This window comes from Lonchura striata, chromosome 1, assembly GCF_050655825.1.
Source record: "Lonchura striata isolate lonStrDom1 chromosome 1, ASM5065582v1, whole genome shotgun sequence".
NCBI classification, from domain to species: domain Eukaryota; kingdom Metazoa; phylum Chordata; class Aves; order Passeriformes; family Estrildidae; genus Lonchura; species Lonchura striata.
The window spans coordinates 113,632,332-113,653,336 of record NC_140703.1 but is presented as its reverse complement, the minus strand read 5'-3'; the positions used below and the strand labels follow the sequence as shown (position 1 = coordinate 113,653,336).

General features: G+C 47.8%; 1 protein-coding gene across 1 annotated transcript; it reads left to right on the top strand.

Moving 5' to 3' along the window:
• Positions 1-10,091: 10,091 nt before the first annotated feature.
• CRYAA (crystallin alpha A) lies at positions 10,092-18,585 on the top strand. Its single transcript, XM_021546759.3, has 3 exons — positions 10,092-13,839; positions 14,764-14,886; positions 15,902-18,585. The coding sequence occupies exons 1-3, from the start codon at positions 13,651-13,653 to the stop codon at positions 16,109-16,111; spliced, it is 522 nt and encodes a 173-aa protein (XP_021402434.2). The 5' UTR covers positions 10,092-13,650; the 3' UTR covers positions 16,112-18,585.
• The last annotated feature ends 2,420 nt before the right edge of the window (positions 18,586-21,005 follow it).

Here is a 21,005-nt window from a genome sequence, read left to right as displayed (position 1 = left end):
CTTCTTGTCCTGCATGTCTTGGTGTGATGGTGGCACTTTTCTATTGGCTTGGGGTAGAGATTCACTGTCTAACATAGGTGATGGGGATTGGTGTACACAGGTAGTTTTGAGTAGATAATGTGGGAGCTGCCCAGGACTCAGAGCCAGACTGACATGGCTTCTGTGCTAGGCAGACCACGGCAGTTCAGAGAAAGAAATAGAGATAAGAAGAAATAAACAACCTTGAAAAAGCAACTGAAAGCATTCCAAGACTTCTTCTTCAGCTGTGTTTGGGCCAGGGAAGCAGAGACTCTTTAGGATCTCTCTTGGGTTCACCCTGACCATCAGGAACCCTGAGAGAGAGAAAGCGACACTGGAAGAACTTACTGAGAGTAGCCCTGCAGAGAAGGACTTGGGGATGCTGCTGGACATGAGGTGGCCATGTGCACTGGCAACCCAGAAACCCCCCATGTCCTGGACTGCAAAAAAGGAGGGTGTCCAGCAGGCCAAGGGAGGTGATTCTCCCACTCTACTCTGCCCTCATGAGAACCCCCTGCAGTGCTGGATCTAAATTTGGGGTCCTCAGCAAAAGAAAATCCCATTGGAGCAGGTTCAGAGGAGGCCACAAAGATGATACAGGGACAGGAGTACCTCTGCTGCAGAGACAGCCCGAGAGAGCTGCAACCTGGAGAAGGTTCTGGGGAGACCTTATTGTGGCTTTTCAGTATTTAAAGTGAGTTAATAAAAAAGAGAGAGTCTGATTTTGTATATGAGCAGACAGTGATAGGACAAGGAGAATTGGTTTTAAACTAAAAGAGGAGAGATTTAGATTAGATATTGGGAAGAAATTCTTCATGTGAGGGTGGTGAGGCCCTGGCACAGGTTGCCCAGAGAAGCTGTGGCTGTGCCATCCTTTAAAGTGGTTAAGGCCAAGTGTTCAGGCTGGATGGGGCTTGGAGCAAACTGGTCTCTAGTGGAAGGCATCCCTGCCCATGGCAGGGAGTTGGAATGAGATGATCTTTAAGGTCTCTTCCATCCCAAACCATTCTGTGATTCTGTGGATGTGGCAATCACCTCTACGAGGTGAACAGGGATTGCTGGTCTACCTCTGTGGCAGTCATTAAACCCAACCACTTCCATCTCTGCAGTGGCAGAGCAGCAGCACATGCCCATCCCAATCCTTTTCCACACAGGCTCTCTGTGCCCTTTGTCTCTCTCAACAAATGGGCAGCTGCAGTGAGCACCCTAAGGCAAGATCCATGGCACTTTAATCAGTATGCCAATGTCTACAAAACCTTGTAGGCTTGTTTTTTTCCCCCCATATAAACTGCTTTCCTAAGCAGTTGTCTTCACTGGAACGCCGTGGGAATTTTGCTGTGTTTCTAGACCAGAAGTGGTCCTAAAATCACGGCTGCAAAAAATGTCCTGTTAGCAGTGCTTGTGTATTGAGCAGGTATATCAGTGCAGGCTCACCTGCAGGTGCTGTCTAATTGCACATTCTACTAAATAGCTGGATTAACAAGGTCAAGTCCTGTCAGGCTGTCATTCCTTATTGTTTTAATGTGGTAGATATTGTGTGCCAGGTTCTGAGCACTCCTATATCCAGCTAAAGGTCAGGAAAAAGAAACTTGCTGCTCTGTTCATTTTTCCTGGTGATTCCCCAGCCCTAGTCTATCCCTGGTGGAGCACAGAGTGCCATCAGCAGCACAGACCCAGCTGGGAGGTGTGTGTGTGTGTGTGTGCCACTTTTGGGCTAGCAGAGGTGCAAAGGTCAGAGCATGCCACATGTGGGAGGACAGGAAGCTCCCTGGCCGTGGATGCAGGAGGCTGAGGAGGGCTCAGGCTGTGCCTTTCAGCTCTGAATTCTGTATAATGACTTTGCTTTGCTCTGCTGAACTTCCCATTGCAGCTGGAAGGGTTTTAGGGAATGAGCTCAGGTTGAGAAGTCATCCTGCAGGGGCACAGTAAAGCCAGGGCTTACCTCCAATGGATGCTGCTCTGGGAGATAAGCTAAAGAGGTGTGAAACAACACAGCAGCTCACCTGAAACCTCAGCTCTTTCCTCTGCACCTCCTTTTTTTGGGTTGATAACAGATTTCCCCACCTCTTCCCAATTTGTACCAGGTATTAGAAGAATATGGCCCATTTCCTGGGGGCTGCTGGGGAAAATCTAATTGTCTATGGACCAAAAGGAGCTGGCAGATGAACACTTTGAAAATCAGATGTGATTTAAGGGTGAGAATGAGGCACCCATGTCTGTCCCTTATGTAGGGAATAACAAGACAGCTAACAGAAAAGTCTGGGATGGATGAGATTCCTGATTAATTCAGGTCATCTTGGTAGCAGTTTGGGTGTTGGTGCTTTCCAGAGGTTTGGAAAAGCCTTTTAGGATGCTTGGGAATGGTAACAAGGACCCCGCAGAACCCCTTCCAGAGCCGTGCAGATTTGCAGACCCTGGAGCGTATTTTGCCTGAGTGCTTTGTAAAGGAAAAGCCAACTCTGCAGTGTGGCAACCTCTGGGAATAGATGTTAAATGGATGTAAAGCATATTGTGATCTCAACTGAAGGCTGCACATTGCATCTGATATGCTGTGAACACACTGGAAAAACTGCCAGCAATACAGTTCATGGGGACAAAAAGCCCTTGCCAGCCCCTGAAAGCCATGGAGCAGCCATGTCCAAACCCTTGGAATAACATTCACTGGAGAAGGGACACGTCCCTTCTGCTTGGTGTTGTCAGGAAAATTAATCCACAAACATTAGAGGTTTATGTCCAAAAAGGAGACAGAGGAGTCCTTTTACTTTATTCCAATAAAGGGAGAGACCATGGGGTATTCCTCTGGGGTCTCTCAAATTTTTGGAGGACATAGCTTCCTAATTTTGTCCTAAATTTTGAAGGACATAGCTTCCTAATTTTATCCTCGTTTCCTGGCTGCATTTCCCTTCTCTCTTTCCCCATTGCCTGAAGTACTTGAGAGGTACGGGCTTACCAATATCCCTGATACCAAAGATTTCCCCTCTACTGTATAATCTTCCCTTTTAATTTTTAATTCTTATCGAATTCAGAGTTTTTCCCCATTGTTTCTTTCATTTTTCAATATCCAATTTAATTTATTAGCAAACCTAGTTTGCTTTTGAAGTTTATTTGTAAAAGCAAATATCTTCTTCCATTCATCAATCAGTGGAATCCTCCCCATTGTTTCTTTTATCTCTCAGTGCTAATTTTATCTACCAGCAGACCCATAGCTTGATTGTAAAGCCAAAATACATCATTCCTCTCAGTGTGAAGACATTTATCACGTCCTTACAAGGGCTGCCCTTTTACTCACATGGCCTGGAATTCTCAGGTTCTGGGAATCCCAGAGGGACAGATGCAGCTTTTGAGAAAGCTGTCCTTATTTTCTTAAAGATACATGCCAATCTTTTTTGATGTTTTATTGATCATAGCAGATATTCTCTTGGCTGATTTTTTATTTCTTCAACCAAAGTGGATCTTTGAAAGTCAAGATAACCCATCCCCCTGGATCAGGGCTTGCAAATAAAGTGCCACAGCTGCAGCAGTGCACAGTGGCTGATGGACTGGCTCATTCACAGTTGCAGCCTCTTGAAACTCTAGTCTTCAGAAACAAAAAAAAGAATCTCCCAAATTCCAGAAGAAGGTGGTGCATGAGAGGAGAAACAAAGTGCACAGGGCTTAGTGGTGTGTGTTGGAAGAGCAGGAGGAAGCGTGCTGTGTGTCAGAGTGAGTTGTGAGACTCTCAGGAATACTTCTCCCCTAGGGAAAAGTCCCTTTTCCTTCTGTGGATGCTTTCTTTACACACCTTTTGAGTAGGGCCAGTACTACAGCATGCCTGGATCCCCTTTTCCCCTTTCCAGGGTAATCAGCACCGAAGTGTGAATGTCTTCTTGCAGGTAAGGAATGTCTCCTTCCACTGGGAAGCAGTGCCCACCCTGGAGAGGAGCAGAGCTGATGGAGCCCTCAGGACCACGTTTTGTTACCACAGGGATGATTAAATGTCTGCCCTCCTTCTCTTATCCCTCTTATGCTTGGGTCAGCCCTGGGCAGGAGCCAGCTTCCAACACAGGCTGGGACAGGAAGAGGATGGGCACAACAGGGCCATAAAAGCAGTGAAATATTCATGCCCTTCAGAGGATGGTGGCCTGCTTTTAACTGGATTGGGAAGAGCAGGCAGCTCTTTAGAAGCACCAACTCTTTTAGGAACCCTGGAACAGGTCTGTAAAGCAACACAGACCCAGAGGGAGGCTGAACAGCACTGGCAGGTTTTAATCTCTCCACAGCACAGAAATACACAGATTTCCTGGTGAATAAAACTGGAGAGTCAGAGTGAGAGCAGGACAAGGCTTTGGAGGTAGAAAGGAAGGTTGAATACACTCGATCAGTGGCAAAGCAGTGGATAGCACTGAAGGAGAGTTACCTCTCAGATCTCTCTGTGTGGCTGCAGAACATTCCTCCTGTTGTGCTCTAGGTGGAGAAAGAACACCAAGCCTTGGGCAACAGGCTGCAGTTTCATTTGCTCATCTGCCTGAAAGCTATGAGAAGGCTCCAGAACCATTCTCCTGAATCCACAGCTGATCATAAAGTGCATTATTGAAACCTTTATAAGTGAGAGCACCCTCTTTTGGTCACTGAAAAGCCCCTCTGTGGTCTACAGGTCACTGTGTCAGCCTAAGGAGTGAGAAATGTCATTCAAATACTTTTATGTTTGCATGCTGTGAGTTTAGATTTGGGACCTTGCATTTAAAAATGATTGTTCTGAGTTTCCCTCTGTTATTGCAACTCCCCTCCACTGGACCACTTTTCCCAGAACTAACGTACAAATTATTTTATTTCTTTCACTCAGCAGCTGCAGCGGGGATTTTTCTGTTTACTTGCTTTCCCCCACTGTATTTTGTCAGAATCTGAGGTATTGATGATTCTGAGATTGTAGAAAGTCTCTGTCTTTCTGCCCTACTGCCAAAGCAGAAGCCATAATTGGTCTGTGCTGGTTTCAAGGTTGTTTATTCTGTTTATCTCTCACATGTTCTGCTGCCCTGCCCAGCTCTGTCCTGCAGGGCAGCGTGTGGGGCTCTGCCCTCAGTGGGATGTTACAAACATTAAATACCAGAAACTCCCTGGGCTGGATTTACAAGAACGTGCCAATATCTGTCACCTACGTTGGACAGTGTGTCCCCAGCCTGAACCAACAGAAAAATGCCAACACCACAGTGAAACATGGAGGGCATGAAGGAGGAGAAAAAGGACAAGGCACACCCAATTTCCTCCATCTTGTCCCCTTTGGAATCCTAAAATTTTACTTTTGCACCCATGCCACACTTAATTATTACTGATATCAAACACTCAGAGCTTGTAATTGACCCTGTAAGATTGAAAACTCTTTTCCATGGACAGAGATCACAGCCAGTGTCTCTGGGGGCTCTGTCCAGGGGGGTTCCTGAGCCCTGCCAGGGTCCCAGACCTGCTAGGGCAGACAGGGGAAAGCCCTGGACTCCCACAGATTTGGTCTGGAAAAAAAAAAAAAAAAGAAAAAAAAGAAAGTGAAAAGAGGGGTTGTTTCGAACTGCAGATGCTGTGACAATCGTTATCATTTAACCTTAATTATACACAGCAGAGCCATGGCCATTGGTGTAGCGTCAGCAGCACTGATATCCCATCTGCTGTGCCTGAGCACAGCACTTTGCTGTGGGTTCAAGTCTGCAAATGTGACGTTCTCTGGTTTGATCATCCCTTGGTCTGTGTCTTCTCCCCCAGTGCGTGCTCCAGTCTGGCCCGGGTGCTCTGTTTGCCTCCCAAGCTCTTCAGGAGACGTCAGGGGGGATTTGGTGACTCTTCCCCAGCCCTGGGGATGCGGAGCAGGCTCTGGGCCGTGCTGAGCAGCAGCTGGGGACCCTGCTGGGGTCAGGCTGGGCGCAGTGACGCGCAGAGCCGGGCTCAGCGTTCTGCTCGCCGCGCTAATCTTCCCTCCAGTAACCTCCACCGCCTCCTGCTAATGCTCATCCTCACATGAGTGCACACAAATCCAGCGAGAGGATTTGGGAACAGCTTAGACAAATGGTTCATTAGGGTCTTTTCTCTGCCAAGGGATGTTTTTTTTTTTCTTCCCTAAGGTTCCCATCACCGAGCTACTGTAAAAATAAATTCTCCAAGTCACCAGACAGCTGCCACCCTAACAGACTCGTCTGGCATCCAGGCGTGAGGGACAGGGATCATTATCCCATCAAGAGATGGCTTTTCTTTTGCTCTCAGTTAGGCTGCTGCATGAACAGAGTGGGTCCCTGCGAGCCATATACAAGCTGGGATTGTTTTGTGCTCCTCCTCAGCACCGGGAGATTTGCAGATCCTGTGGTGCTGCTCAGGTACTTCTGAACCTGGTTCCTGTGAAGGGAGGTGCTCCCTAGAGCAGTCTCTGGATGTGTGGTGTTCAATCACTGTAGGCTTTCTAGTTTAAAGAACCTAATTCTACAGGTAGCCTTGTACACACAGAAGCTGGAGGAGAATCGAGTTGGTTTCAGTGTCTGTAGTACCAGCAAGTGTCTCAATAGCTCCCACTCTCCAGCCTGAGTCAATAACAAGCCTTGCCTGTCCAAACCCCCTTTATCAGTGTCCCTGTTAGATCTGATACTGCCTTCTTGCCCTGTCCACCACTTCTGCAAGCCAATCTGCACTGACAAACAGCTCAGCTCCCAGTCCCCCATTGCACCTGAGCACTAAACTCCTGCAGCATCACCTGCAATCAGGCAATTTTTGGAGCTTTCCTGGATGGCTTAGCGATTCATGCAATGCTCTCTGCATTAAATGTTTAGTGCTTCCCCTCCAAGCCCTGCTCAGACAGAGAGAGAGGCAGACTCAAACCAGGACTGGGTTGTTCACTGCACCATCTCCAAGTGGCTACAGGGTTTGCAGAATGCCTTTTAGAGCTGCTTGTCCTGATCAGACCACTCTCTTCCCATGGTATCTTCTTTTCCAGTCTTCTTTCCTCCAGACCTCCTGCCTCTCCTTCCCCACTACATCAGCACCACTTCCCCCACACCAGCAGATAAAGCCACTTTTCTTTCTGGCTACTCACTCTTCTTCCTGGCTACCCACTCCTCCCTGTATTCCATACTTTCCCAGTGCAAAGGCTGGGTATCAATGCTTTGGAGAAGAAAATTCTATATGATCACCCTGCAATGGGCTCTGTAGAATGATCTGCTCAGTGCAGGAATGCTCATGTGGACTGTGAAGAAATAATCCACATGTAAATAGTCAAGAACACTAGAAGAAAAATAAGGTTACTCTATGGAATCAAAGTTATGGCAAGTTGTGATTTATTTTTTGGAGACGTCTCTATGTGAAGAGATATCTTATTTTATTTTTTTAAATTACCTAATTTTTTGAGGATCTCACCAAACCAAGAATGGACCTAATTTTTTCCTTTATTCTGAAAAATAGCCAAGATTTAAATTCCTCAAGATGTTGCCTCATTTGCCATAATTATTTGCTTTAGACAAGTAAACATCACATCACAAAACTATGTCATCCAACTCGACTTGCCTGAAAATAAAAATGGGTCTAATTTCCAGAGCCAAGGGAATATTTTATACAGCAGGACGAGGGACCATGGAAAGCTCAGGGAGATGAGATCTGGCTGCAAGGCAGGAGAACTCTCAGCAGCAAGCTCTGTGGGGTTGCAAGCGAGATGGTTTTATTTAAAGAAAGGACCAGGGGAGTGAAAAGGGCTGAAATTGTACCTCTGCCAAGTCATTTTACAGGATGATACTCACCTGAGATCTACAGATGGGGAGAAGCATCACTGCTAAGCAGCTGTAAAATTCCAAACCTGCTCCTGTCCCTGTTCTCCTGCTCTCTGGGTGTGTATGGGACGTTCTCTCCACATCTCCCACTCTCTGGGAGCTGCTGCAAAGAGCATCCCTCATTCCCTATGCAAATCCATTGATGAAAACATAAAATGCATTGTGCTGCTAAAACTTGCTGAGCTTGTTTGACTGAGTGCCAAGGATTAGCAGCACGTAAATTCACCATTGATTTGACAACAATGATATTATGTGCCCTAAACACCGATGGGATTTGTTCAGTGTTTAGGATGTGGGCTCTGATGTGGAAAAAAGGGATTGCTAGTGATTTTTTAAGCCTCTTTGGCTGCACCAAGGCAGACTGTTGATATTATATAAATTCTTTAGATAAAATAAATATCAGTCTTGGGATAAGTAGAGTGGATGTTTAACTTTTCCAGTGTACAGCTGAATTGTAAAGCTGACTGTGGATTGCTGTAAACTGTAAAATGAAAATTGCCCCATCCCTCTAAAAAGGGCAAAAAGGAGATGTTGGAGTAGAAAAGTAATCACAAAGAGCAGCAATAAAACAGATTATTATGCCTTAAAAGTGGTGAGGTGAAGATTTCTTTGTCGGTAGAAAACTAAAAGTGTCCCCCCCCATGACTTGTGATTTTTCCCTCCCTGGCTCTGGTGTTCAGCAACTTTGCAAAAGCAAAATGAGATAAAAGCATTGTCAGCATGAGTGGGGACCACCTGGGACAAAACTTGGGGGACAGGGCTGACCAGTCATTGGGCAGGAGCTGCAGGGATGAGGAGAGGGAGAGTTGTGCTGGTTTGCACCAGGACAAGCTTAGCCAAGAGTCTGGAGGGCAGGGGCTGCCCAGGGCTGTTTGAGAGGCTGGGAGTTTGCAGGGTTCTCAGGGACATGCTGGTCTCTCTTTAAAATGAAAGCAAGCCCAGTTTGATGGCAGTTTTGTGTTTGTTTTTTGTTTTTTCAAAGGTGCTCAGCATGTAGTGACCCTCCTACTAACCGGCTTCTTTTTTTTTGCTGTGAATATCCCCCCAGAGTTGTTTTCAAGTGTTCTTGAACTCATAGATTTCTATGAAGTGGAAACAGTCTGACTGGCATGCTGCAATAATTTTATCATTATATATTGCCAGAGGTTGCTCAGTCCCTTATATCATCACTAAACAGCTGAAATCTAAACACAGAGGACCTTTTAATAAGAATCACTAATTAATCTAATTTTTTTTAAAAAAACAGCACTGCCATTTCTCATGCCAGGCCTGCCATTGCATTGCCCTGCAGCCCCAACCCCAGATAAGCATCGTGCAAACTGCACTGGTATCTCCCCATACTTTAGAAACTTGATCAAGATATCACCAGCATTCAGAACTCATCAGGATCACTGCTTTCCTGCTTTCCATGGGGTCTGGTGGGGAGGGAAATGGATCTCACTGCTGTCATAATCACCTGCTCCTTCCTTCATCAGCATCCCAGGTCCACCCTGGTGGAAAGGTTTGAAGCTCCTGGCCATGAGGAACAGGAAATGAGTCTTATAAAGAAAAAGCTGTTCCCTTAAAAAAAAAGAAATGCTCTGTGATCATTTCTAGGAAAAGCTTTTCCTAGTGCTTAGCAGCCAGAACTGATAACCAGGAGTGAGCCTGCCCTTTGTGGTAGACTGCTTGCATTCTGACTTCTATGACTTCATACGGACTCCTTGCACCCTTTACAAAGCTTGATCTATGCAAGATTAAGAAAAACATGATCTTTTGTTTCTTTTCCCCACTCACCAGCTTTCTTACACACATTATGTGGTATTTTCCACCGCAGCAACAGTGGCAGGAAGAAAACTTGCAAAAAAAAAATCATATTATTTACTCTAGCTTCATGTCCCTCTCATGATCTTGTTTTTGTAACTCATAGATTTCCATGAAGTGGAAACAGTCTGACTGGCATGCTGCAATAATTTTATCATTATATATTGCCAGAGGTTGCTCAGTCCCTTATATCATCACTAAACAGCTGACATCTAAACACAGAGGACCTTTTAAATGTGTATAGTTGTATTCTGGGGGTAGATATGTGTATTTGCAAGAAAAAGCACTGGGGTGCATTCCTGTTTTCCATGAGAACTAGCTAAAGAGTTGCATCTTCTGCAGGGTGAGAGGGTACACTTGACTTGAACAGAAATGCAGATCAGAGCAGAGTCTGCCTTTCTTGGCTCTCCTGGGGCTGCAAGAAACCAGCTGGGAACAGGAACCCCCATTCTGTCAGCACTTCAGAATCTCCTGCAAACCCTCCACAGTCACTGCACCTGACCAGTGACTGCTCCACTTCAATATTTGCTTTTTTTCTTCACCCTGGGCTTGCACAGATCTTGGCAAGGAGGTTGGAGACAGCCCTGGGCTCGCCTGGAAATGGGGAGGTGGGAGTCAGTCATGCAGACAAACTGAGAGCAGCTAAACACAAGCAAGGGCTGTGATTGCTGATGACAGCTTTACTCAGAAATGTGGTCTGGGATTTCTTCAGTTTGTCCTGGGCAATATCTTTTACTAAATGTCTCACTTACATGCTGGCAATTATGGTTTAGGAAGGGATTATTTCAAAGGTAAGCTGGACAACAGAACATTCTGGAGGAGTTTCTCAGTTTGACTCACATTCTAAACTAGCAATGAATCTTTGGGAAAAAACTGCCTTTGATGCATTGCTCTTGGATGTGCTCATGACCATATGCATTAATTTTCTTCCATTCAATTTCCACCGACAAATCTCACTGCTGTTTCTCAGCAGGTGATAATGATGCTCAAATGTTGCATGTCTTTTGAGGTCTGCTCTGCTGAACTGATGCAAAATGATCACTTTCTTCTCTCATACCAAATTCCCACTGGATGGGATTCATCTCAGCAGCTTTGCTTGTGCAAAAGGAGATTAGAATTGGAATTGCCTCCCCAACTCCCTCCTGAGACACAGGCACTGCTAAAACGGGTCTCACTTCACCTTTCCTGCCCTCCCACATGTTCTGGAGGCATCTGTCCCTTCACTGACTGGACAGGCAGCTTGGACAACTTATCTGAACAGGACACAGAAGTTTTAGGCCATTGGAAATTACATGTGATGCATCTCAGGAGATTGGTTTTTTCCCCCAGAGATATACAGGCAATGTGAAGTCTGCATCAGATAAAAACCCCTGTAAATGAAATTTACATTTCAGTGAAATATTTTTGCCCACAAAAGACAAAAATGTCTGTCTAAGACATATGGGTATGATTAATGCTCGGGAAAACCATGAAAATGTAGGTCCAGAAGAAAGTAAAGACAAAAAACCACAAAGTTGGCTGATGCTTTTTATTTATATGAGTGTATGGTAATATCCATAATTCAGACAAAATTTGTTGAAGACATATTTCTCATTTTTCTGCAAGGAGCCAATTCCTTTCATTCCTCTGAGCATACAGAGGGCTCTGGTTACCTGTATGTTGCTCAGTGGCACTGGTTGCCCAGAAAAGCTGTGGCTGCCCCATGCCTGGAAGTGTTCAAGGCCTGGTTGGATTTGACTTTGAGCAGACTGGGCTCCCTCCTTCCTCCTGGCCTCAATAATCCAAGGAATAATCTGGGGAACACACTGGAGGTCAGAGCTCAAGGGTTTGGCAGGTTTGTCAGGACTGAAGGAAGCCCAGAGAGGATCCTGCCATTGTGTGCATTGCTCCCTGTGCTCCCACCATAACCCCTGATTTGGGAAATACAAAGAGGATGTTCCCAACACCCTTTAGGGATGGCATTCACCCCTCACCCTCACCCCCTCACCTGTCAGACTCCCAAATTTCTTTCATTTTCTGTGTAAGAAGAGTTCTCACAGTTCCTCTACCAGCCAAATAAATACCTTGCTTTGTGTGTTCCACTGAGTGCTTTGGGATTTGAACTTGTTCCCATCTCTCCTCTCATTTTTCCTCTTATCCTGCACATCAGGTGATGCATCTGCATCAGGTCACTGCTGCCAGTTGGATAAATACAGGTTAGCAGGTCTCTGGAACTGGCTGGCTGAGGAGAGATTTTTTTTTCACTGCAGGACAAATCTCACAGAGTTCTTGAAGACAAATGTTAGTAGTGCTTTATGATTTGTTTGCTTTCCCTTAATTCCTCAAACAAAATGACAGATTTGGTGCAATGGGAATAAGTGAGGTGTTATGTCTCTCTCTTGTGGTTTTTCCCTCCATGGCTTGAGGAGTGGTTGATCTCTTTTTGACACCTGATTTTAGAAAATCCTTCATGTCTGAGAGCCAAGGCCAGACCATGGGGCCTTTTCTTGCTGGAGCTACGTAAGGTGGAACCTAAACTCTTGTCTGTCTTCTTAGCAGTCTTTACTGTGATTTTGGGGGTTTTTCTGCTCAAGTTTTTGCTTTTCATGAAGGAAAGCCTCTGTAACAGGATCTTCTAGTTCCTACAATTCTTCCAAGGCCAAGGATTTTCCAAGGGCACATGGTGCCTGGATGCCAGGTGATTCCCAGCTGAGTATCACTCAGTGATAGAAAAGCCTCAGTGCTTTTCTCAGTTAGATCCTCTGGACTGGAATCATCTGGTTTCTCCCAAAGAAGAGGGCAGGATCTCAGCCACCCTTGCTTTCTTTAGTGCCTAAAAATGTGAGAAGATGATTCAGCTCCTCATATATGAAGTGTCCTCTCTTTTTCTTTTGCTCTCTGCTGACTGCAAAAGGTGCTGAGATGCACAGGACTCCCAGCACTGGTGCTTCTGCTGCTCAGAGGCTCCCAGAATGCAATCCCTGCATCTCTGGATGTGATGGGAATGGGGTTTCAGCTGTGGCCACAGCCTGTGAGCCCTGCTGTGGAGCTGGGCAGCCTGGCTGCCCTTTCAGTGCCCAGCCACATCAGCTCTCTGTGGCTGCAGCAGCGGGCACGGTGCCCATTGCCCAGCAGCCCAGGGTGCCAGCTGACCCCTTAAAGGAAGCTTTAAGTGAAACAGAAATGAAAAACAGCTGTAACCAGAAATGCATGTTAAGCAGGATCTGTGCTGTGACACCATGAGATAAATGGATCTCCCCCATCACTCCTATATCAAAACAAGGACACTCACAAGAGCAGCTTAGGGGCTGATGTTACAGTCAGAGGCCAAGCTTGTTTTTATTTCTTTCTTTTGCCAAAGTATTTTTTGTTGAAAGTTTTTGTTTTGTCAGACAAAAAATGATGCTCTAAATCATTTGCTAGTCCTGCTTCCCTGCCAGTCCTGCCATGATCCCTGTGCCAGGGGCGTCAGGCCCCTCTTGAGTGGCAGAGGCACTTTGTAGTATGTTACAAAAAAGTTTCCCCTCCTTCAACCTGAATCTGACCCTTTTTCCTTGCTTGGAAGAAAGCTATTTCATTTATTTGGAAAAAATATTGAGTTTCTGCTTCAAGGAGGGGCAGCAATGAAGCAAATTAATGAAACCCAGGGTCAGGTTACAAAGACCTATGGACCAGATCTCTTTCACAAGCATCTTTGAGATGCCCACTGGGGTGTCCTGCCCAGCCTGCTTGATTCCACAGGGGACATGCCAGCACCCCTGGGCACCCTGTGCCTCGCAGCCTGCTGCCTGGCATCATCCCTCCAGGACATCTGGCACCGATTCCAACCAGACTGTCATTTCCAGGTCAGTCTCCGCATTTCTGCTGACCACGTTGCCTCCATCATGAGATCATGTCTTTCCAGAGGAATCCTGCTAATGCCTTCATTCTGCCAGGCTGGTATATATAGGGGGAGCTTCCCTGGGGCTGCAGTCCAGCCAAGGCCTCGCCGTCTCCCCAGCAGCGGCGCTGCCCCTTCTTCTCTCCCCTTGCAGCCACAGCTCTCAGCAGCAGCAGCAGCAGCAGCAGCAGCAGCAGCATGGACATTACCATCCAGCACCCCTGGTTCAAGCGTGCTCTGGGACCCCTCATTCCAAGCCGTTTGTTCGACCAGTTTTTTGGAGAGGGTCTCCTTGAGTATGACCTCCTGCCTTTGTTCTCGTCCACTATCAGCCCCTACTACAGGCAGTCCCTCTTCCGCAGCGTGCTGGAGTCGGGCATTTCAGAGGTAAGGGCCCTTTGATTTCCTCTCCTTTCCTTCCTCTCCCACCTTTTCCAGCTGCTCCTCTCCACCCACATCTCATGCTGCTGTAGCCCCGTGTGAGGGGACGAGGAAGGTACCGAGCCCACTGCCAGGCACAGCCACCCACCCCTTCTTGGGCACAAAGGGAACCTCTCAAGGGGACAAAGCTTCCCTTCGAGAAATAGGAACCATTTCAGCTCCTTTGGAGGGTTGTTTCCAGCTCAAGAAGGCTGTTTTGGTTGCTCTGTGCCTGCCACCTGTGTAGTGAAAAAGAACAAAAAAGCTTGCCATGGGAGAGGACCCTGGCAAGTTGGAGCTTTCTCCACCTTCTCCTCCACCTTGGGAGCTCGGTGGTTTTAGAAATCCCTCACTGAAGGACCCTGGAGCAATTTTCTGAAGGGAACTGTAGGGGAATGTGTAGCTGTGGGGGCCATGATCTGAAATTCAGGTAGCAGTGTTTTCTGTAGCCTTCTCTTACTGCTTTCCTCCCAGAGCTATGACCACAACGAAACCATAAATCACTGAAAGGACAAAACACGTGCTACCAGAGAGCCTTACACTGGTTTTGATCCCCCCTCTCTGTGCCTGGTCCATCTGGCAGGTCACTGAGTGCGAAAAGGTCCCTGGCACAAGAATAGCAGCAGGGAGTATCACCTCTCCCCAGAGCAGTACCAAGGTGCAGACACCAACCTCCCAGTGACCCTGACACCTCCCAGTGACCCTGACACCTCCCAAGGCCTCCCAATGTCCTTGGGTGCCCACAATGGGAAGAAGACCCCTGCTGAGACCCATAGTCACAGAAGGACAAAGTGCCAGACCACCCCTCTTTTGGGTTTTGATCTGTGGTGATGCTGGCGCTGTCCCCACACCCAGAGCTGGGGCCTCACTGTGTGAAAATGCTCGTTCCAGGTGAGGTCTGATCGGGACAAGTTCACAATCATGCTGGATGTAAAACACTTCTCTCCCGAAGACTTGAGCGTGAAGATTATTGATGACTTTGTGGAAATCCATGGCAAGCACAGTGAAAGGCAGGTAAGTGAAGTGATGGTGATGGTGGAGCAGCTGGGGAGTCCAGCTCTCTTTTCCTCCTTTCCAATGGTTCTCAGCTGAAGGAAAAAAACCAGAATATATCAGAAGAAGGAGTTAATTATGAATTGTCATTATTGGCATGGCCTGTTCCTATAGAGCCCCCACCTGATTTCTGACAATAACAAGCTAATCCACTCCTCTTTTGTTTATTTTCAATTATCATCTTCCATAACCATCAGATGACCGTGTCCATTGTTCACTAATAACACTGGGCCAGACTCAGGACATCATCTGGCACTGCTGAAGCATGGCTGAGTTTTCATAAGCCAGAACCCTTAGTGAAAACAGTTTTTATATGCCAGTCTGGGAGAGAAAAGCAAGAGCAAACAAAACAAAAGAAAACCAACCAAGTGCCTCAGGCTTGGAAACTTTTAACATGGATGTCATGGAAATATCTGTGGGGGTTGAAAAGTGAATTATACCAGCAGGGATTTAATTCTTCTCATACACATTTTTGGCCAGACAAAGCTCTAGCCTGGAAACAGTATGTATTTTTAAATATAGTTATTATTCTCATGGCCAACTTAAAAAAAATAATTGCACTTTTCATTCTTTTGGCCAAAAAAAGAAGGAGGCCAAGATTGTATACTTTGGCTGACACAGCATTGCAGCCTAGTAAATAAATACATGGGTGCACACAACCACCTTGCTTTTACCTTCCCAGGCCTCCAGACTTTGTCTCCAAGCATCCTTTGAAATCAGAGGTCCAAATCAAATCCCAGCCTGGCATCAAACCTCTGGCCAAAATCACTCCCTGCTGCTGTGCTCAGCTCTTGCAGTTTCAGAGGTGTCAAGGGGGATCCCTGCCCCTCCAAACCTGCAAAATTAAACCTGGCAGAAGTGTGCCAGCAGTGCTGGCAGTGCAGTGTCATGATCAGCCAGGGTGATTGTGGATCTCCTGCTCCGAGTGCCGGGGACTTTCTGACACGCCTTCCCCCCTTTCCCCACCGCCTCTCAGGACGACCACGGCTACATCTCCCGGGAATTCCACCGCCGGTACCGCCTGCCCGCCAACGTGGACCAGGCCGCCATCACCTGCTCGCTGTCCAACGATGGCATGCTGACCTTCTCGGGCCCCAAGGTCCCCTCCAACATGGAGGCCAGCCACAGCGAGAGGCCCATCCCCGTGTCCCGCGAGGAGAAGCCCACCTCCGCGCCCTCCTCCTGAGCCCGCCGGCCACCGCGCTGGCCAGGCTGCCACCGCCTGCAGGTCTCGCTCCCAGAGCCTTGGCGTAGATATCAGTGAATATCTGGAGGGGTTTCTTCTGTTGGTTCCTCTCCCACTTTGTTTCCTCCTTTTTTTTTTTTTTTTTTTTTTGTTCTCTTCTATTTTTGTTCTCCCCTTCTTCCCTTGGATGGAACGAGGGGCTGGGTGACCGGCTGGTGGACTTGGAAGCTTAAATATCATGGGAATGGCATGGGTGGCAATGCTGCCATGCTGCTGTACTTGCTGAAAGGGTTCTTTGTCTGGTGCTGTAGCCCATATCCACCATCAGGCAGGAAGGAGAGCGCGAGTAACGCTGGCTGCTGGTGCACCCAGCCTTGAGGCAAGGCTTGGGGCAGGGGAAAAGCCCTGCAGAATTGCTGTACCCCACTCAGAGTTAAACTGGTTACTCTCAAACAGCAACAGAGCCAAGCCCCACACTCAAAGCCCCGCGTCCATGTGACGAACCTGCCATGAGTTCCTTGCAACCGCAGGAGAAACAATAATAACAATAATAACAATTACCAACAATATCTCACCTTCGAGGGGGTTGCAATGTGTATTTTTTTTTTTTCCAGCAAAGTGTTTAAGTCTCTCTGTTCACACCTTTGCCCTGTCATTTCCCTTTGGGACAACTGACAGGAGGACAAGCTCGTCTTTCCGCTGTCTTTGTAGGCCCTCGGCGGGGAGAGAGGGGGGCTCACCACCATGCAGAAGCTTCTCATCCCCAGCCAGCTCTCCCCAGCCTGTGTGTGACACACCATCTCCCTTGCTCTCTCCTGTAACTCTAGGGTAGCTGCACCTCTCCCACTGGTATCTGGCGCTCAACCTGAGACCGTGGTCAGTGGCGGTCAATAAAGTGATATAGGAAACAGGCAACCGGCGTTGGGGGTTTCATTTGTTCCTTTGTAAGGCTCTTGAAGGTCAGCGTGGTGCCCAGCACCACTTGGAGGATGTGCTTTCCACCTCTGGAAGTACTTTTTGTGAGGGTGGCTCGCCCTTTCTTTCGTGGTCCCGTTATCCCTCATGCGAGCAAAATCAAAAGGATCAGAGGAAGAACAAAACTCAGCAGCCTGACCAGCACCAATGGGTCAGTACAAACAGCAGTTCAAACCTCATGCCCATGGAACCACGTGACAGATTTAATCTGAAATTAATCATTAAAGTTGTGGGTGGGTGGGGTGGATGTACGAGCTCTCCCTGAAGTTGCCACACATGAAATCCACAGCTCCAGTGTACGTGAATACCCAAGGCTAAAGGTTTCAGCACTCATGCTCTGCTCAAATAGCTTTCCACACAGATGGATATCCAGGGTGTTCAGGAAAGGCCCCCACATCCCTATAATTTACCACATGGGCATAATCATCTCAGACAGTATTTGCTCTGCCAAAAGGCTGAGCCCACCAACCTCCTCCTCTTTGATGCTGATTAGCTGTGAAAAACAGAGGAAATAAATGCAGTTGTTTGTTGGTTGTTTTTTTTTTTTCCCTCAGTGCGTGGGCTTAGATATTAATATGAGCCATAAACACAGAAGCACTGAGACTATTTAAATTGAAAAGCCACTTGCTTCTGCCATATCTAGGCCAAAACTCAGGGAGGGCTGGAAGTTAAGGAGCAGAGGCACCACCTCTTATCCAGACAGAGTGAGTGTGCCCCAGGGTTCATCCCAGTCCCCTCCTGCATCCCCTGAGGGATCATTACTGGGACCAGCATCACAGCACCTGTGTCAGAGGCTGGGAGTGGCACAGGGCTGCAGATGCAGGAGAAAGCAAAGGAGGGAGATGACTCTCTGCTAATTAGAAAGCAATAAATCCCCTCAGTGTCTGACACTCTTTTAAACCAATTTTTTACTGAGATTAATTACTGGGCAATCTCAGGGCTTTCTACCACAGATTGTGCAGCCCTGTTGTGTTTGCATCTCCAGGGGGAAAGGCATGAATGAGTGCACTTTGGGAAAGGGCAGTTTCATTCCAGGAGGGAGCTCTAGCTGCAGGCATGGAAAGGGCATTTTAACTGAAGCTGCCTCCTTTCTCTGCCTGGTGCTAACAGGTCCCCAGCCTCTGCTGCTTTCCCTTCAGATACTTCTTTTGCCAGAGCCTTGGTTCCTCCCTGCCATGTGCTGACATCTCTCTCCTTCCTGACAGAAACCTAGCAAAGCCAGCAGGAAAAAAAAAAAAAAATTAAATCCAGACATTTGACCCCCCCATTCAAACCTCTCAGAAGCGTAAAATTAGGGAAACAGATTTCGAGCGTGATCTGTGTGCAGATGTTACCTGCAGGTGCCTGAGCAGCCTGTGTGTCTGTCAGGGCCATGAAATGACACTTGAGCCATTTGTGGGCCCCTCTTCATGCCTGGCTGGCAGAAAAGGAGAGTTTTGATAGGAAATGATGACAGGAAATCAGGGCAGGTTTGAGGCAAGCCAGGAGCCACGCAGAGGGGGCAGCAGCTCAGGATCCATGCTGCCCCTCACTTTTGGGGACACCAGGCCATGACTGTCTCCCTGCTATCAGAAGGGATGATTTTAAAGCCTTTTGCAATCCATAAGCTAATTAAACCCATAAGCAGCTTTGAAAGCCTCTGTGCAAGGACATTGGGGTGTTTGGCGGTGTTTTGTGTGGGACAGGGAATGTGTCCCCAAACCCAGAGCCACTCTGACCCCAAAAGACTCATCTACTTGCAGAACAGCTTGAGCACTGCCATTAATGCCTGTGTGTCACTCAAAATATTTCAATTTTTTCACCCAGAAGTCTTCCCAGTCACATCTGTCCCGGATACTCCTCCTGTTCTGTGCAAAAATTCTTGTTTGCTGAGATTAATTGTCATTTAGAGAAATTCTTCTTGTTCATAAGCTATGGTGGTTTCAGGAAAGAGCTCTTCACCACAACTTTCTTTGCAAATTCACCTATTAATAATGTGCTGGCAACACTCTTTAGGGATTAACAAAATTTCTTGGAGGTTTTTTTGATTGTGAATTAGTTGATAGTTTTATGATGGAGGGAAAGGCAGCAAAGGACTCAGCCCACAGGGAACTTCCAAAGTGTCTGGGCAGTTTGTGAAGCGTGGCCTTTAACCAGGGGCTTCTGCTCAGAGTGACTATTCATCCTTTCTGCAGTGTGTTTTTATTGTCTGCCCAGACCTGTAATCTCCCTTCCCTACAGCAAAGCAGAAATGACTTTAGCTTCTCCTCCAGAGGAATTATCAGAGGCATCTCAGGAGGATGCAGCAGATGGTGCTCCAGGGACATGCAGCCTCCTCCAAGTAACTCCCCTTCTTCCCACAGGCCCCAGTGACTCCGTGGGGGTGGCAGTGACGTAGGGACAGTGACAGCAGCATCCTGGTGCTGTACCTGCCCCCTCCCCTCCTTGGCACTGCCCTGCTTGGGCAGGGTACCTCTGCCAGGCTCCTGTTTCCTCCAAGAAAAATCCAAGAGCAAGAACTGGCAGGTTCCAACCTGCAGGCTACCAGCCAGGAAGATGTCCCTGAGCACTGGGGCCAGAGCTCCTGGCTTGTCACCCTTCTTGGCAGGGGGATAAGGAGGATTCTCCTCGTGCTGCTCACCCGGAGCTCACGCAGCCCTCTCTGCAAGGAAGCAGCGGGCAGCTTAGGGATGCTGCATCCTCCCCGAGCTGATCCTTTAGTCCTAGAATGTTGTCCCCTGGCTCCTGGCAGAAGGACAGCCCTGGAGACAGGGAGGGATTGCCTGGCAAAGCCGTGTCCCCGCGGGGTGGCAGCCTTGCCCGTGCTCTGGCACTCCCAAGGGCTCCCTCTCACCAGGTTTCAACATCTCCCCACAGGGATGGGACCCGGGGCACAAGGCAAGCAGGCACAAGGACCCAACCAGAGTTGCAAAACTCTGGCATTTCTTGATTTCTGATTGATTTACAAGCTAGCCAGTGCTACATAAAAACTGGGAGTAGCCTGAAAGTTTACCAGCATTTTTCACCCAAAGCAAATTCTGCTGCTTGCAATCTCTGTAACCCCTCATCTCCTTGGCATCATCATCAGGATTTGGGCTCTGCCACACAGGTCTCTAAATCTGGAATTAAAATAGCAGTAGTTGCCTCTGTTAGCGAGAAAAATAATAAAAAAAAGGGCTCAAAACAGATTAAAACCCCGGCAGTATTCTCTCAAAAAAAACCCCACTGGGCACATCTGTGCAGTTTATTGCAGTGTTGGGCACATAAATCTGGGAGGTGCAGCCAGAGGAGACTGTAATGGTGTGGGCTGTACCCCCCTAATGTGGATTCTGTCCCTCTGGTGTGACCTCTTGTGAGGACAGGCTTGGAAAGCCACCAGCTCACACCAGGGGAGCAGGTGCCTGCCGTGTCCCTCATTTCCTGATCTGCTGTGGGGCTTTTCCCTGGGGAAATGAAGTCAGGGCCCATCCAGAACCCACAGAGCAGGGCTGGAGCCTGGCCACATGGCTGGTGCTTCACTTAACTGCAATTAACTGGCCCTTTTAATGAAAAATGTGAGCTTGGGACAGGCACAGATGCTTGTGGCATTTCTGAGAGAGCAGCACAAGTGGAATAAAAATGAAATCTCAGCCAGCAAGGCTGAGGCAAGATGATGGATTGACGCAAGCTGACCAAAGCTCAGGAGACTTGTCTCTGCCTCAAAGTTCACCCTCCAGCTGACTTGCAGAGATCTACCACACATCATGGGGACCCTGAACTCCTCTGAGTTTGTCTGCTTGAGGATGGTGAGATCCAGCTGCCCTGGGATGTGGGCAGAGCTGATCCACAAGGGTCTGGAGCCTCCTGGAAGCACTCATTGATTCCAGAGTGTCTCACTGGAGCTGTTTTGGGGAGGCTGAGGGTCCCAGAGGTGGGGAGGCAGCACTTGGGGTGGGTTCAG